Raw genomic sequence first — 17377 nt, 5'->3', positions numbered from 1 at the left:
TATCTTCATTCAATTTTAATTTCTGATCTGTACATTTTTAATAAAAAGTCAAAAGCATTAATATTGTATAAAGGTGGGGCTTGTTGCTGCAGATGTTGAGTCCAAATATCATTCGAAAATGATTCATTGCATATGTTAGAATACACAGTTAATAATATTAAACAGGAATTATACTTTATGACCTGATGGGCAGAGTTTCTCAACTTTTTACAAACGTATGACCCCTACATTCACAGATGGAAGTACAATTTCTCTACTTTGTCAAACTATTGTGCTTGATGAGTAACAGTTTCTATTACTCTTTTTAGGTAAACACATTCAACAATTGTGTTTTCCTGTACTTTTCTCCAGGAAACCTTTGAACAGGCTGTATAAACTCTGTATGATCCTGACTGTTTTTCTGCATCAGTGTCCACCATCTGCACTTATACCCATCTGGATTGGTGATGGGTGGGTAGAGAGCTTGGCAGATACATCTCAGTTGTCAAAGACAGAGCCAAACATGATTGGCTGCTCAGTGGCCGCAAGCAAGACGACAGCAAAGCTGATTGGCTGCTCAGATGCCCCTGGTGGTCAGGCACTGGTTGACCACCTCCAGCAGCGAGGAGTTCTCCAGAGCTGCTGCAACTCTTTCTTTGTCTGCCAGCTGTTTGTTCACTGCCCAATATAAACCATATGAGAAAAAAAAACATTTACATAACACACAATCAAGCCCTTACACTTAATAATGAACAGTAGCTACAGTGTTATGACTAGTGGAAAATACAATATAATATCCCATCATGCCTGCTGTCTCTGTATGCTATTTACCTGCTTCCTCTGAGGCGTGAGAGCCGGGAGTGATGTGGACATCAATCTGAGCAAAAACAGAAAAACACATGTTGTTCATATTAACTAACACTCAATCAAAACAGCTGATGTTAAATATGCATCCCTAGTACCAACACACACACACACACACACACACACACACACACACACACACACACACACACACACACACACCATTTCACTATCTTTGTGGGGACCTGATATTGACATAATGCATTCCCTAGCCCCTTACCCTAACCTTAACCATCACAACTAAATGCCTAACCTTAACCCTTACCCTAACCATAACCATAACCTAATTCTAACCCTAATCCTAAAACAAAGTCTTAACCCTCAAACAGCCCTTTGAAGTTGTGGGGTCCAGCATTTTGGCCCCACAAAGCTGTCCGGACCCCACAAGTATAGTGTATTCCCAGTTTTTGGACCCCACGAATATAGTTAAACAAGAACACACACACTCTCCCACACACACAGACAGACACACACACACACACACACACACACACACACACACACACACACACACACACACACACACACTTACTTTGAACCTGTCTGGCAGGGATCGTAGCAGCTTTACTTTGATTGACAGACCAATGAGTGTTGCCATGCTGCAATGGGGAATGGTGGGTGTGAACTCAATACCCACAGTGCTCTCTGCATCATTAACCTAAGAAAAAGACAAACAGATAGAACACACTGAATGAAATGATTCTTTCTATAAAATGTCCTTTTACTTGTTAGCGATGAAGGGTGATTTGCAGTGACGAAGGCTGTGTACTGTGAAAGTTGTTTTACTTGTTTGCTTGTTTTTAAGAAAAACACTGTTAGTGCAGTTAACGGCTCTGTGAAGTCAGGTCAATTAGAGACAGAAGGATGGAGTACAGGGATGAATGGTGGTCAAGTTTAACTTGTTCTTCACTAAATTAGAATATCATTAAATCCATTACACAATATCTTGCTTTTTCCGTCCCATTCACCCCCTTTAGTAAACCTAAAGAAACTCACCAAAACACACAAACAAAGGTGCGTACCTTGACTCGGACTTGCTCCACGACATTGAGTTCCTCCAGAGACAGAGGATGCTCCGGGTCGTTGATGGATCTGATCAGATGTAACTTTAGTTAAAGAATTTAAAACAACACAATAACACAAGTTCTGCCTCTGTACTCATTATGTTATTATGGAAGACAGTCATAATAATATAGGGCTTTTTTTTTTGTTAAAACACAAGTTATGTAATTGTACATTTACTGTAAATAACCTAAACTCACAAAGCAAAGTGAATACAAAAAAGTTTCTCACTTTTTGATTGTAAATTAAGCTATTTTGTTTTACAACTGATCCATCGGCTGTCTGCATATTTATTACACACGTATATTCTGCCTTTAATTCAACATCTCATTAGGCAGTCACCATGGGCATCAGAATAACCATGAAAACCACGTATCTCCAGGTTTGGTGATTTTGAATTTTTATGTCAAACTGAAAGATGAAGTGTGCCTTTATGTGATGAGGAATTTCTCCTACTTCTTGAGCTAAATAAAGTCGTTAAAAAGCCTCTTGGATCACAAGTATAGGCTACTGTATATGTAGTAAAAATCTGCACAACCTTAAACATCTACAGCAATAAAATGCAAAATACACTTTAATGGAGCAGTAATATTAATCCAGAAAGATCATTATATAATAACATTTATACTTTATACATTTACTGCACAATCAATACTTTTCATACTTTAGCTAAGCAACTTTAGGCTACATTTTGCTGATGATACCTTACATGCATACCATAGACTGTAGCTACATACTTTCACTTAATTAAGGTTTTAAATGCAGGACTTTTACATGTAATGTTAGTGGAGTATTTTCAGTGTGGTGTTTGTACTTTTACTTAAGTAACGTTAGCCTAAATGATCTAAGTACTTCCACCACTGTCAGTTACAATTACCGTACAAAAACACTAGTAACTGTTATCTTTACGTTACGTCATCTAAAAATGACGCAACAGCTAGTCATGTCATAAAAGAAAAGAATTATGACTTGTGCCCACAGTACCAGTCAAATAGCAGTTTAACAAGCACACATATTATTCGTCAGGTGTCAAACCTCAAGTTAAAAACAGGATATCGAATATTTCTCTGTCGTCGATGGGGTCATGGACGTCTTCATCCTCGTCCGTCGCGGTCAGCAGCCTCTCCCCGGACCGCTCAAAAATCACAGGGTTTGCGTTCTCCAAACTAGTTCCCCCAGACATTTTTAGACGTTAATATAGTCCACGTTAAGCAAAAAATCTCTTGATGTGAACCAGTTGCGCAGTACAACAACACACTACACCAACCACGGGATGCTTCCTGAAACAACGGAAAGCGACAGAGTCCAAAAGAGCTAGAGAGAAAGTCTTAAAGGGACAGTCAGCCAACAAGTCCCTCATCTAAATAGATTGGTAGTTGCCATGCACAGTGGTGGAAGTACACAGATCCTATCCTCAATTCAATATGTTACTTAAATAAAAGTATTATCAGCTAAATGTAATTGAAATATCAAAAGTAAACATACCCTTTATACAGAATAGCTAATTTCACAGTGGTATATAACTGTAGAATACTATATTCGTTTTTATTACTAACAAATATACGGTGGCCGACAGGGGCAAACGCCCTGCAATTTAAGAAAACACACACAAATAGACAAAACACAAGCAAATTAAGAAAACAACTTCATTAATTTGACAACACATGCGCAGCATTCAGCAAACGCGCTGCAAATACACACAACACAACCAAATACATAAACGTGCTGCAAATACACACAACACAACCAAATACATAAACGCGCTGCAAATACACACAACACAACCAAATACATAAACGTGCTGCAAATATGAAACGATGCAAAAAGAAAAGCACACAAACCAAGAAAACAAATGCAACAAAAAAACGCAGCATCCAGATTACACAACGGAAGTTCTCCAGACCTCTAGAGGGAGCAGCTAAGTGGAACAGCTGGATTTTCGACCCCACGGGGAGAGAGAGAGAGACAGAGAGAGAGAGAGAGAGAGAGAGAGAGAGAGAGAGAGAGAGAGAGAGAGAACAACTGCATAGACTGTAAATATTAAGTCTATGTTTGAGATATGTTTTCTCTTGTTTGGTGGGTGTGTCTCGGCTCCGGTCACAGGTGATACTCAATCAGCAGAGACGTCTGTAAACTCGTGGTAATAAAACATTTAAAACTGCATCAGCGTTTAACGTTGACGTTTGTTTAAGCCATATTACATGAGAGGGTTTAATTTCGAGGTCCGAAAGGCGCATTACTGAAGTATAGGCCTACTCAAGTGTAATATTGTGATTATACAACAATGGTTACCAACAAAATAAGTGATCAATCTGTATTCATATTGTGGAGCAATTCGCTCTTGAAATACAAAAAACAGACAGGATTTATAGTCCCTCCCTGTTTAGTAAAGCAGCCAATTTACCGTGGGATTTATCAATCTGAATAAATCCCTCTCGCACATATAAACACAAAACTGCTTTGCTAACTCCAACGTGTTGTAAGTAAGACATCTGCTGAAAAAGTTATTGTATTCATTAGCATGATTGCCATACTGTTTAGCTCACAAACACCCAACACACCAAAGTACGAAGACATAGCGGACCAGACGCGAGCTTTTATTTTGAAAAGCCGAAGCTCGGGGGCGGCACCAGCCGGGAGGGCATGAGACGGGAGTATAGACTGTATATTACTAATATATTATGTTATTAATAATAATAATAATATGAATTTAATATATAGTCTATGGAGTTCTCCAGGCTGCAGCCATACCCGACTCTAATAAAAAGGCAGAGCGCTCTCTCCCCGTGGGGTCGAAAATCCAGCTGTTCCACTTAGCTGCTCCCTCTAGAGGTCTGGAGAACTTCCGGTGTATAATCTGGATGCTGCGTTTTTTTGTTGCATTTGTTTTCTGGGTTTGTGTGCTTTTCTTTTTGCATCGTTTCATATTTGAAGCGCTTTGATGTATTTGGTTGTGTTGTGTGCATTTGCAGCGCGTTTGCTGAATGCTGCGCATGTGTTGTCAAATTAATGAAGTTGTTTTCTTAATTTGCTTGGGTGGGAGTCTATTTGGGTGTGTTTTCTTAAGTTGCAGGGCGTTTGCCCCTGTCGGCCACCGTACAAATACATTTCAGAGCATTTTAATGTTGTCAATGTGGAGCCCATTTTAGATACTGTGTAAACTACAGAGTAGATTACTACTATAGTAGGCTACTGCATTATATTATAAAAAGCACATTCTATATTGTTTTCACACTATTTGTAACTAGTACGTCTAACTGTACTTGTTGAATAAATGTAGCAGAGTAGAAGTAGAAAGTTGCATAAAAAATAGTACAAGTATGTCAAAATTGTACTTAAGTACAGCACTTGAGTAAATGCACTGATTACATTCCACCACTGGCCATGCATATATGTACATGAGGTGGAAGACCTTTGAAATAAAACTGCTTACAACTAGATGGATTATTATTATTATTATTATTATTGTGTGACATAGTGTCCTCCTTATATTTAGGAGTGTATATTTTTTGAGCTGTATACTATGTGCTTGTTTTTGAAACATGCTTTTTTTTTATTTTCCTTTGTTTCCAAATGACTTTTTAGTGTTTGTTTCAGTTGTCTTAAAAATGTGATGTCTTTTAAGAACACCTGAGTGCTTGTGGCTGGTTGTGATTTCCTGTTTGTCCTGCAGATGGCAGAAACTGCTCATTTTAACCCTCAACAGCAACACCATTTAAAGTTTGTCTATAGCCTGCAATATACTGACAATATACTAAAAAAAAGCTAAAACTAGCTCCCAGAAGCCACAAGTTGTAGTTCAAAAAGCAAAGTTTATTTACAGGTAAAGGCTGTGCTGTGATTCATTTAGCTGCCTCAACGTCATAGCACTTTGTGATGAAAATGTTCAGTGTTTTGTAAAACACAAATAACTTAACCTGTAGTAACTCTGTAGTTTAAAGCTTGCAAGCAGAAAACGATAACTCACTGTATGAGCCATTTATGCGTTCGTCCATTCCATCCATCCAATAGTTTGTTCATTTTTGTGCACCAGCCACAATCACATCTAACGTACAAGTCCTTTCTTTTGAACACATTCCCATTGTACCTGCATCTTAAGGGACAGGGACCCCTTTTTCCATCTACAGTATGATGATGACAAATCAGAGAAATCAGAGCCTTTTGGATGAGTGGAGCAAACTTAAAAATGGGAGAAAACATTATATCATAAATTCAAGCTAAATTTCAAGCAGCACTGATGTGTCTCTCCTGCCAGTGATTTATATATATATATATATATGTATATATATTTTCATAGGTGGGTAGGTGGATTAGCTATACTAAACAGTATGAAAAGACACTATGTAACTAAAAAATAAAAAATAAAAAGTAACTGCGTTGATTAAATTCTTAAGCCTTCAGTTTTCAATGTGTTTCCCAATAATTAACAACACTCTCGAAAGCTTAAACATGATACAAAGGTTTTCTGTATGTATTCAAAGCTAAATTGATGTCCACAACTGTACTGGATGATAAATTCAACAACTTTATGTTTAGACATTCAGGAATAAGTATCGTAAAATATTCTTAATTTGTGTGCTACAGAGACAAGATCATCCCCAGCAGCGCATGCGGCCGTATCCAAAGTGCTGATTTCATCAAGACAGAATCGTAATGAGCTGCTGATGTCATTGGAAATGCAGGAAAAACGGTCGATATGAAAGACTTCATCTCAGCGTGTGCACCTTTTGAAAAAATGTGCATGCAATATAATGAGGCTGTTAAAGTGCTGCTATATAAATGTCATGCAGAAGGGCAGCGGAGGGGAAAAGGGCAAAATATCTTCCTAATTGTGGCAATCTGGACTAGCAACCTTAAGATTTGCAAATGTTTTTTGACGTCATTTTCTCTGACAATTACTAATTTCGCTAACCTTATATCAAATCTGTTTAAGGAAGAATAGTGTGTGGTCATTATTTCTCTTGGTTCCTTGAATGATTGCAGTTATTAATAATAATGTGCAGCCATCACGCTATGACCAGAATCGCAGGTGGTCACATCAAATAGTTATTTGACAAAGACAGAATCTTAATAAGCTCCTGATATGAAAAAACAGACAACTGATCAATTAAAAATCAAAACCACATCACACATATCTTAGATTTTTTAATTTCGTGTAACTTTATGAAGAAATCTATAGCCTAAATCAAATAATGTGGTAAGACCTGATTCTAAAACTTTAAGCATTCTGGGGTGAAAACATTACAATTTGAAGCAAGATGTTCCCATGCTGCAGAAAGAAACCACAAGAGTGAAAGACCTCAGATTAATGCTGAACACAACCAGAATAACAAATAAGAGTTTGCTGCTGCAGGCTGTCGAGTGTTCTGATGAGCTTGTCATAGTCTGACATTGCGTCCTGTAGAAAAACAATACAATATCCAGTTTGAATTCAAAACCTTTTTGCTACACAGCTGCAGGGAAGTACATGTGTGGAGACTGCCCATCAGCTGTGTGTTAGATGGTTCATAATGGTTTGTTCTAAGTGTTTAGGTACACATTGACATAGTCCCATATTTATTTAGAACCAGATCGTAATCTTCAACTACTGCTGCTGCTGGGCCCAGAGCAGTACACCTGATGTGCATATAATGAGACCGTGAAGCTGTTGGCAATCAGTACACACCTTGTAATATAAATAAATAAATAGTATGCAAAAGGGCAGCAATATATTAAATAGTACGGATTTATTCACAAAGATCAGACAGGTCGATAGAGTTAAGATCAGTATGCTTCAAAACAGCTATACATGTTTAAATGCTTCATATGCGGTCAGACAACACATTGTATGTTTCAGACAACCTGGCCTTCAGACTTGTCTAATCCAAGTTAGATGACATGAAAATAAAGACAAATTTCAGAGCTTTAAATGTTAACCATCTATCTCAAAAGGCTGCAGTCACACCAGAGCTCAAGCGCTGGTGCTTGACCTGGGCATTGTATTTGGAGTTTGCTGCTAAAATAAAAGAACCTGAAACCCAGAACCTAGTCTTGCTTTGCCAGACCTTCCTCCGCAGCCCTGTGAAGGAGGGTCTGGCCAGTCCACACGGCAATCTGGGATGGGATCAAAATGTGCTCTCATTTATTGACATTTCTTTGAAACCAATCACAATCGTCTTTGGCGGAGCTAAGTGTCGAGCGGAGACACGGTGCTGCTGCAAAATAGCCTCGGGAAAGAACTTGTTTTGGTGCAACGTTAACCATAGTCTGCATAAATCAACAACATTACAACACAAAGAAAGCGGAAGGTAACGGGACATCCAAAAATGGACATCCGAAAAGAATGATATCCGGCAGAATTTCCGGCAGACCGAGAGCAATCCCAGAACCTGACTCCGGCAGATCATTTGCCCCCCAAGTGCTCTCTAAATGCCCCTCTGATCAGCAAAAGGGCCTTTCTGGTAGGCCCAAATTCTCGTCCTCGATGTGTTACGGTTAGCTCAAGCGCTGACCTGGTCTTCAGAAGCACAGTTTGTACACACTAACCAGTGGGGTATTTTGACTTCTTTGTTAGACTCTTCCCACGTTTTGCAGAACACACCAGTGATTTTGTTGCCTGTCACAGCTCTGTTCACAATCATGGTTCTTGAGAACTGCACATTTTTGGACCTCGTGTAAAATATTTCCTGTTTTGATGATCAGAATGAAAGAGCTCTGGATCCTGAGGAACCCCACTGCTGTAACATACACGTTTGAGACCTTGTAGATCGTACAACTCTGATGGTGCTTTAATGTAAGGAGAAGAGTTTTCAAGACAAAAACACACATGCATTAACTTGCATGTGCAGCTCTAAGATTTTAGTATAAATGCACTTTAACTGATTTTCAATGTTGTTATGTGACCAACCTGTAGGCTGGCAGCTGTCTAATAATGAATAAAGTAATATATTTCAAACTGACAGGTTTAGATTATTTTAGATTTGCTACCAGGTGTATAATTAAGTCCACAGAGACCACAGCCTTTTGTACAACATAGCAGTTGGCCAGTCGAGAAGTACACAGAATGTGTTATACATAATAAGTATTATATTAATGCTGTTCCATAGAGAGCTTCTGTGTTTTCTTAGAAGGTGAGATGCTCTCCATCATTTATGATGTACTGAATTAAATTTACAATCACAAGTTCAAAGTTAAAATGATGGCTGCGAAATTCAAACCAGATCAAAACTTTTATGTTTTTTCAACGCAAGGGATACGAGCTGAAGAGTGGCAGTGCAGTTTAGAATATGTTGTATATAAAACAGTTTGGTAAGTGTTAACTCACAGCTGCTGTCCATCATTTGTGGTTCACTAAACATTAAACATGCGTATTCAATTGCAAGGTCAGGTCAAATTCTGTCTCAGAAAACACAAAGAAAATGCTCAATGATGGGGTGTCCACTCCCAACAAACTCTCCAACTCTCCTCTTATGAAAAATATAGTGACATCAGGTCACATCTTTCTCACTTGAAGAGGAATGTATTAAAATATAAATTGCAGCGAACTTTTCTGACGACTCACTATTCAGTCAATGAAGAAAATGTTGCAGTTGTTTTTGCAAAATTGAGCATATCAGAAACCTTTACATTTTACATTTCAGGAGTTTGTTCATTGTTTCATATTAACGTGCACATTCAGAAACACTGCAACAAATGAGAAGAGACAGCAGAGGATGACTTACTTTTACAAACAAATAGAATTATTAGAACAAACACCAAATACATGAAATTTGTCATGCAAGTTTGGTAGATAATATTCTTTCACTTGTGTCTAAATATGTCTACTTGCCAGTTGGTACATCCTCATGTAAACCTGATTTTAGTGTACTGGTGTATTTGCTCAAAGAAACAAGGAAAGCTATTAATATATACTAAATTACATATGGAACGGTTCATGCGTGAAACTATTGAGGAAGTTATAAACACAGTTCTCTGTTATGTTGATGATCTGGTTTAACCTCAGGCATATTTTCCCCCAAAGAAACAGCCACTGGAATAGTTATTTATTAACATTAAGTCTTTCAAAGGTATAATTAAGCTCCCAATTTGTAACCGTATCTCCACAATTTTGAGTGCCTTATTTAACTTCATCCAGCGTGTTGTTTCACTGCTGTGTAACTGTTTTTCATGTGGTGTTTTAGTAATGTGAGCTCAGCGCTGTCGTGCTGGTTTCGATGGGACTCTGCAGCCGGATGGGGTTTGTTCCCCGAGCCAGTGTTAATTAATGTCGCCATTATTTTTCTCCAGGTGCATATGCAGGGAGACACAGAGAGTAACAGTAACAGAGTGATGTGAAAACAGAGGGGGGAAGAAACAGGTTTGTTTGTTTAAACACTTGTCATCTCTCGCGATGGTTGGGGTCGTCATCATCACTCACTCTCCTTCAGGCAGCGCTGCATGTCAAGAGATCTGATAATGAGACCCACTTCACTTCAGTCACTGAGAAAATCAGCTTCAATCCAGAAACACTGAGAGGTGGTCAGCTTCAGCTTAGCAACGCAAAGACATAAACTCCACTTCAGAAACATGTAAATGTACTTACATAGCGCTTTTCTAGTCTACTACTACTACAACAACTACTCAAAGCGCTTTAATGTTAAGCTTTTACTTCAGCAATGCTGTCATTTTTCTACTATACATTCTATAAAGTAAACACAACTCATTCACTTTTACATAGTTTGTTGCCAATAATGCCCACATTTTACCCTCAAGCCGAAAATATAGGGTGGTTTAAAGTAAAAAGAAAACAAATTACAAAAATAAATGGATTTCACGTTGTCTATTGTGTGCAGGTAGAACTGAAACATGAAAAGGAATGCAGTTTTTGTAATGTCATAAACTGTAAGATAGTACAGGAACCATTCACACACATTCATACACTGGTGGCCAAGGCTGCCATACAAGGTGCCACCTGGCCATCAGATAAACATTCACACACATTTACACTCTGATGGCGCAGCATCGGGAGCAATTTGGGGTTCAGTGTCTTGCCCAAGGACACTTTGACATGCAGGGCCAGGGATTAACCCGCCAACCTCTTGATTGGTAGGCGACCGCTCTACCACCTGAGCCACAGCGCCTGGGGAGGAAAACACAAAGGGAGTCACATTTAGCTGAGTTGAGGAGATTTATACATTTGGTAAAGCTCTTCTGTGTTCAGAAATACTGCTGCAAATTCGTTGAATGACCTGGAAACCTGAAGTCAACCTGCTGTGCAGACAGAAAAACATTCAGACAGATGAATGCCCTGGACCTTAGCTATTTCATTACATCTTCAACAGTGGCGTGGCTCTCAGGAGCTCCCAGTCAATTTGAATCTCTGCCAGAGTTTTTCTTCTCCTGACATCCTTAAACTATTACTGAGAAGGTGAGCTTGCGTTCTGTCAAAACTCTGTATAACTGAGACAGCACGTCCTTGGACACCTGAAGCTTTAACACAAAGAAGAGCGTCCGTTGTGTTTTGTTTTAAGAACAGACCTGGAACTATGACGTATTTGGGCATGTGTGCAATTGATGGATTTTATTGTTGTCTTTTTTTTTAACTGTTGTTTTGTTACTGTGATTGTGCTGCCGACACTGTGATGTCCAATACAAATGTCCCACTGGGGCAATAAAGTCTTATCTTATCTGAACTGTTCTTGCATTTTATTCAAATTTGTAAATTTCTACTTGCTCCACTTCCTGTCTATAAATGACACACAACGTTATATGACTCAAATCCCTGTTACAGTCTGTCACAGTCTGCTTGTGTTACTTTAAGTCTCATTTAGCTCCACAGACACCAGACCTGAGTCCTACAGGCAGCTTCACAAAACATCATACCCACCAAGGTGGTATGGAGCTTGACACTAACCAACATATGGGGCTCTCTTCCAGCTGATTGGTGTCTCTGTTTTCACAGCTTCACTCTCACTTTATTTAATGACAGTCACACCATAGACTCTGCCCCCCCCCCAGCTATCTATGATCCTATCCTTGCAGTGTTTTCTGGCTATTTGTTGGCTTCCGGATGATGCTGAGGGGAAATGAGCCTTCACAAAGGGGGGAGCAACATGACAGCTCCCTGATAGCGACATTAAATAGTTTATTGCCGCAGATCTCTGCTCTACAGCAGTGGCAACATTATCCATCAATCACACACACACGCACACACGCACACACGCACGCGCACGCACACACGCACACACACACACACACACACACACACACACACACACACACACACACACACACACACACACACTTATTATACAATATAATAAGTGATGGCACACTGCCAATGCGGAATGCACATGGAAGAAGATCAGATCATTGACTTACCTGTTACTGTATGCTTTTCCGTGTTTCTGTCATATCCATAATGTAACAATGTTGGATGTTCATATTACATAAACATGGCCATAGCTTCAAAAAATGAGGTAAACATAACATATGAAAAAAAAAAAAAAATAGTGAGCCAAAACCTCAGATTTCACACTGTTCAATGTTGCTTTATGCTAATGCTTTCTAAACCATTTGGACCTGTACCCCGTAACCTGGACCTGGCCTGATCCACGGAGTCTGGATTTTTTGATAGATGGATGGATAAATGGATAGATGTTTAATGCAATTGTAGCATGAGGTATAGTAGGAAAAGTGTTTGTATTCCACCAAATATCCCTCATTTTACTGTGTATTCATTTTTGTTTATTTGCTCCTTATTCAATGAAGGGACTGTGTATGTATTTTGCATGGGTAATGCGCCCTCTGCTGGTCGTTTTGTGAACGTACTATTTGTTTTCCCGGCTCGTCAGACAATGTTGGATCTGGCCGAGAGCGGTAGGTACTTTGTGCAGCGTGAGGCGGATGTATAAAATACTATGTTTAATGTGTATTTAAGTGATTCGACAGGCTGATTGTGGTTAGTATAGGTTTTTAGCAGTTGGACTGTTTCATTCTCTTTCGTGTATTTCTGTTTATTATTCAGTTCTGAGTGTTTTAGTGAGCTAGCTTACATGCTATGTTTTCATATGTATCTGCGTTGGTATTCGCCATTTTGTGTCCTGCAATGCACCCGTATAAGTATATGTATGTTCTCTTTATGTTGTTAGGCGTGTGTTGAGGGAATTTTACCAACGCTGTGTTTCTCCTCTCTAAAACACTCAACAGGTATGTTATTTGCACAGGACTTATTGTGATTTAAAATGTGTATTTTGTAATGCTGTGAGTTTGCAGTTAAAGTGTGAGACATCTGAGAGCAGTTTTATATAGGCTATATATTACAAAAGTATTTTTATATTCTTATGTTGTATTTTTGCATTTATTGTTTCATATGTGTTTTTATTTTATTGAGAAATGAAATTATTTCTAAGAGACGATGTTGGATCTGGCCGAGAGCGCAATAAATGTCCTGTGCCAAAGTCTGAGTCTCCAGTCGTCTGCTTCACAAATTAGACACAACGCGGATAACCGGTACTGAGGCCAGGCTGGTTACACAATATCTACTGTACATTGCCCATTATCAGCAACCATTCATCCAATGTTCCAAAGGCACATTCTGTTTACTAATCTGATATCATTTTAAAAGGCTAACTGAGAAAACATTGGACTGATCTCAGCTGGTATTCTGTCTATAATGGAGTGGAAAGGAAATTTCTAAGTGACCCCAAACTTTTGACTGGTAGTGTAGATAAATAGATAGATAGATAGATAGATAGATAGATAGATAGATAGATAGATAAGAAGAGAGAGAGAGAGAGAGCGAGAGAGAGAGAGAGAGAGAATGAGAGAGAGAGAAAGGGGGGGGGGGCAGGGGGCATAAAATAGAAATTAATTAAAGAAAAACTGTCCTGTAGTACAATAAATGTAGTAAAAATAAAGTTTTGAAGAGAGAACAAAAGCTTTTCTAACCTGTTTGGGCCGCCTAACCAAATCCAGAATCCATAATTGCTCATAGATGGTTTTCACCGACGTCACGTTCTGGGTGGTAACCTGGATGCGCGGCCATATTGGAGGCACTCGGTGTAAACAACTGAATGGAGTAATGGAGTATTGTGCACTTTGCATACTTTAATACTTTATGTCTAAACAACAGAAAAGCTCATCAAAACGCGTCCAAGATGCAAAGGCATGGAAGGACTTGGACCACAAAAAAAGGCGCGATATTTTGAGAAATTACAGTTTACTGGTGGTGCAGATCCCTACAAGTTGGCTCCCTCTTCTTGGATTCATGGCGACCCTGTGATTCTTCCTTCAGTTGCATATCCCGATATAGTCAACTACCTGGTTTTCTCGCCGAGCCCATACACAGCGGAAGACCTTAAATCCTACAAAAGTTTGGAGGCTTATAACCAGATGGTGTTTGGATGGGTGAGGGAGACGCAGTACCAAGTCATTAATGACCGTTGTGTTGTGAAGGCCAAAGTAAGTAATGCAATAACGTCTTTAATCAACCTAACCTTAACTGTATGATATCATTGTGATACTCAAGGTGCAGCCAAGTGACTCTCAATAGTTTTTTTTTTCAATTCAAAGACCGAACAAGACAGAGTTTTCCCTCGTAGATCCTGGTTGAGCTTTGGCAACCACAAGCGCCTCCTTTCCTCTGATAACTTCTAGCATTCCTCTCCCTGGTTTTTAATAACTTTTGGAAGTCGATAATATTCCAAATGTTTTTCTCGGTCTGACCTATTGGTACAACCTAAAACACGGCAATAATTAACCATTTTCCTTAACGCCGTTCGGGATCTACTTCAGTGCCTGTGCTTTGTTGTGATGCGGAGTACCTCCAACATGGCGACTTCGGGTCTGATGACGCGCCGTGAAAACCCTCTATTAAATTCCCCGCACAATCTGCAAAGCTTAGTCTGATCACAGTTCTGAAGTTTGGTGTGGGCTGAGCTCTTGGAGGTCAAACATTTACAGACACAACTGTTTGAGTTAATGTCCGAATTCACGCTGGCAAGATGTTGGAGAGATAGATCAATGCTTTGACTTTCCACCAGTTGCCTTGTTCCCTTGTGTTTTCTCAGACCGACTGCTAAACATTTCGACTGCTCTTGTGCGTGGGCTTTACAAAACTGTCAGAGCTACCAGTGTGACAGTGGTGAAAGAGAGTGAATTGTGAGGACAGCAGTTGAAACCCTGATTCGAGCAACACATTCAGACTCTAAAGCCACCACAGTGTGTGATTATGGCATATTTCAAATATCATCTTGCAGGTTTTTGTTTGAAAAGGTAGAATGAAGAAAAAGACTGAACAGCATGTTGTGAATTTCCAGGTGTCTGTTTAATTTTCTAATATAGTAGAGAAACAACAGAGATAGATAATGAAAAACAGGCTGACAGGCAACCAGACAGACATGCCTGCTTACTCAGCAGCCAGCCAGTGAACCACAGGACAGCTGAGGGTGGTGGTTGTTTTTCTCTATTTCAATCAAATTTATATGAGAAAGACATGATGGATGTACCTGCTGTCTGAGGGAGAATCAGAGAGAGAGGGCTTCAGAGGCAGAGTTCAGTATTACTGTAAAGGATCATTGTGGCAGAGAAGGTACAGACAGTGACACATGAGAGTGTAGAGGTAGAATGGATTTCATATTGATTCAACCAAACACAAAAATAAACCAGATGTATAAACACCAGAATCAAACCTGTGTTTATTGTAAATCCACATGTGATTTTGTCATCTCATAATGATTCACTCGTGACTCATCAGATTAATAATTACCTCATATCTGGTTGAAAATGTCACAGCCAAACAACCAACCTCTTTTTTTAATCACGCGATAAGCTTTTTGAGAACTTTCCGACTGGATTTTTATCTCTCCCAAAGACAAATGATCGTTTAGTTATTGATGACTCAGACAACTCCTCTGTAATCTTACTGATCCTTCAATACTGCTGATCACAGCTTCTGATCACACATTCTCCACATCCAGGCCCGGATTGGCTAATCGGGAGCACTGGGAGAAGTCCCTGTGGGCCGGTCCGTTTTTTGGTTGCGCGGACCGCCGCTCCGTCATCCTTGATGCTGTACCCTAGACTGTCAGCACTCACAGCCCACTCTTCTTATTTAGTTATTTATTTATTCTTGCAGCCCACTGTTCTCTATCATGCAGCCCACTACAATATGGAGCTAGAACAATGACAGTAACCTGTGGTATTGAAAATAAATCTGGCATTGAAACAACACATAATGGCACTGAAAAATGTTGAACTGAAATATAAAACACAAACATCAAAAAAGTTATAATCTCCCAATCCTATTATATTATTTCAATTTGACATTTTCTTGCATTATGATAGGTTTTTCAATATCAATCTACATTTTTTCTTGATGTCTGTCTTTCTTCAGTGACAGTTTATCTTTTTACGCTGTCAGATTTTTACAATGTCACTGGTTTTCAGTTTCAACTTTCTGTCATCGTAGAGAGGAGGGGCTTGAGGGGAGGGACAACGAGGGAGCGGTTTACCGGTAATTTGCATATAATTCGCATACCGGCAAGAGACCGCACCTCCACAGGCATCCTCACAGATGTGTTATAACCGCATATCTGCAATGCCTTCCACAAGTTCACCTGGAACCTCCAAATCTCAGGTAAGTCTGTTTATCTCTGCCATTCTTTTTCATGTAGAAGTGGGCTGGTTTAGTGTTAACTTTTAATGTAAGCTGTGATATTTTGGGTTAGCTGAACATGTGCTAACGCTAGCTAGTACCACATCAGCTAGCCCACTTGGGGGTTTAAAGTGATATTAATAGTGCACTGATTGAGTTTTGGTAATTATCCTGTAGGGTGGAGCTCTTGTGCCGTGATGTGTCTGTCTTTAAGAGGATTGCCTGCTAGATCCCTCCAACAGTCTTTGTACCATGCCTCCAGAGGGACCTTGGCACGCAGCTAAAAATGTTCAATTCAACCTTTTTTAAATTTTGTTTTGGATATCAGTTGAAAATTTGTCAGTGCCAATATTTGTTGCTTCAATGCCAATTTTTTTATTTTTCAATACCACAGGTTACTGTCACTGTTCTAGCGGGCCGTGTTTTGACTCCTCCGACGACACCTTGCTTAAAAGTAAACAAACCGTCACCTCGTACACTTCAGCCAGTGGTGCTTGTTAGGATGCGACAGCGACATGCGAGCAAAAATAAGCTATAAAAATGGATAACAGAAAGTGCAAAGGCAACGCTGAAAAGGCGAGAAGCTCCAGAAACTGACGCAGACACTGACTGAGCAACTTTGTCATTAAAACCAACTGTGAAAGCCAAATGAAGACGAGTACGCTAGTTATAAGCAGTGCAGGATGCTAGCGGCCGTGCAAAACATAATACAACCTTGCCTGCAAACCACCGTTCATGTTTATTAATAAAAAAGTTTTCTTGTAGCTCCTCAGCAGCAGCCACTAGTCCAGTTTGCTGCTAACAGTGAAGAGCCAAGCAGCAGCCATAAGCTCATAACTCCTGAGTGGGCAGGTAGGG

At 39.5% G+C, this 17377-nt stretch overlaps 1 protein-coding gene across 1 annotated transcript; it reads right to left on the bottom strand.

The window, feature by feature from the left end:
• Nucleotides 1-3205, bottom strand: ciao2b (cytosolic iron-sulfur assembly component 2B). The gene is made up of 5 exons (XM_078273656.1): nucleotides 2962-3205; nucleotides 1866-1945; nucleotides 1376-1501; nucleotides 811-856; nucleotides 1-657 (listed from the first exon to the last, which is right to left on the bottom strand). Exons 1-5 carry the CDS (start codon nucleotides 3086-3088, stop codon nucleotides 557-559), a joined length of 480 nt encoding a protein of 159 aa, XP_078129782.1. The 5' UTR covers nucleotides 3089-3205; the 3' UTR covers nucleotides 1-556.
• Nucleotides 3206-17377: the final 14172 nt, after the last annotated feature.

This window comes from Sander vitreus, chromosome 17 (genome assembly GCF_031162955.1).
Source record: "Sander vitreus isolate 19-12246 chromosome 17, sanVit1, whole genome shotgun sequence".
Classification (NCBI taxonomy): domain Eukaryota; kingdom Metazoa; phylum Chordata; class Actinopteri; order Perciformes; family Percidae; genus Sander; species Sander vitreus.
Note: the sequence above shows the minus strand (reverse complement) of the source record. Positions and strands in the feature narration are given on the sequence as shown.

Excerpts from the sequence above, each read along its gene's own strand:
- ciao2b (XM_078273656.1), bottom strand. The coding sequence starts at position 3,088 with ATGTCTGGGGGAACTAGTTTGGAGAACGCAAACCCTGTGATTTTTGAG. Across the intron at positions 1,502-1,865 it reads TGGAGCAAGTCCGAGTCAAG|GTTAATGATGCAGAGAGCAC; the intron begins GTACGCACCTTT and ends TCTTTTTCTTAG. Across the intron at positions 658-810 it reads TCACGCCTCAGAGGAAGCAG|TGAACAAACAGCTGGCAGAC; the intron begins GTAAATAGCATA and ends TATATTGGGCAG.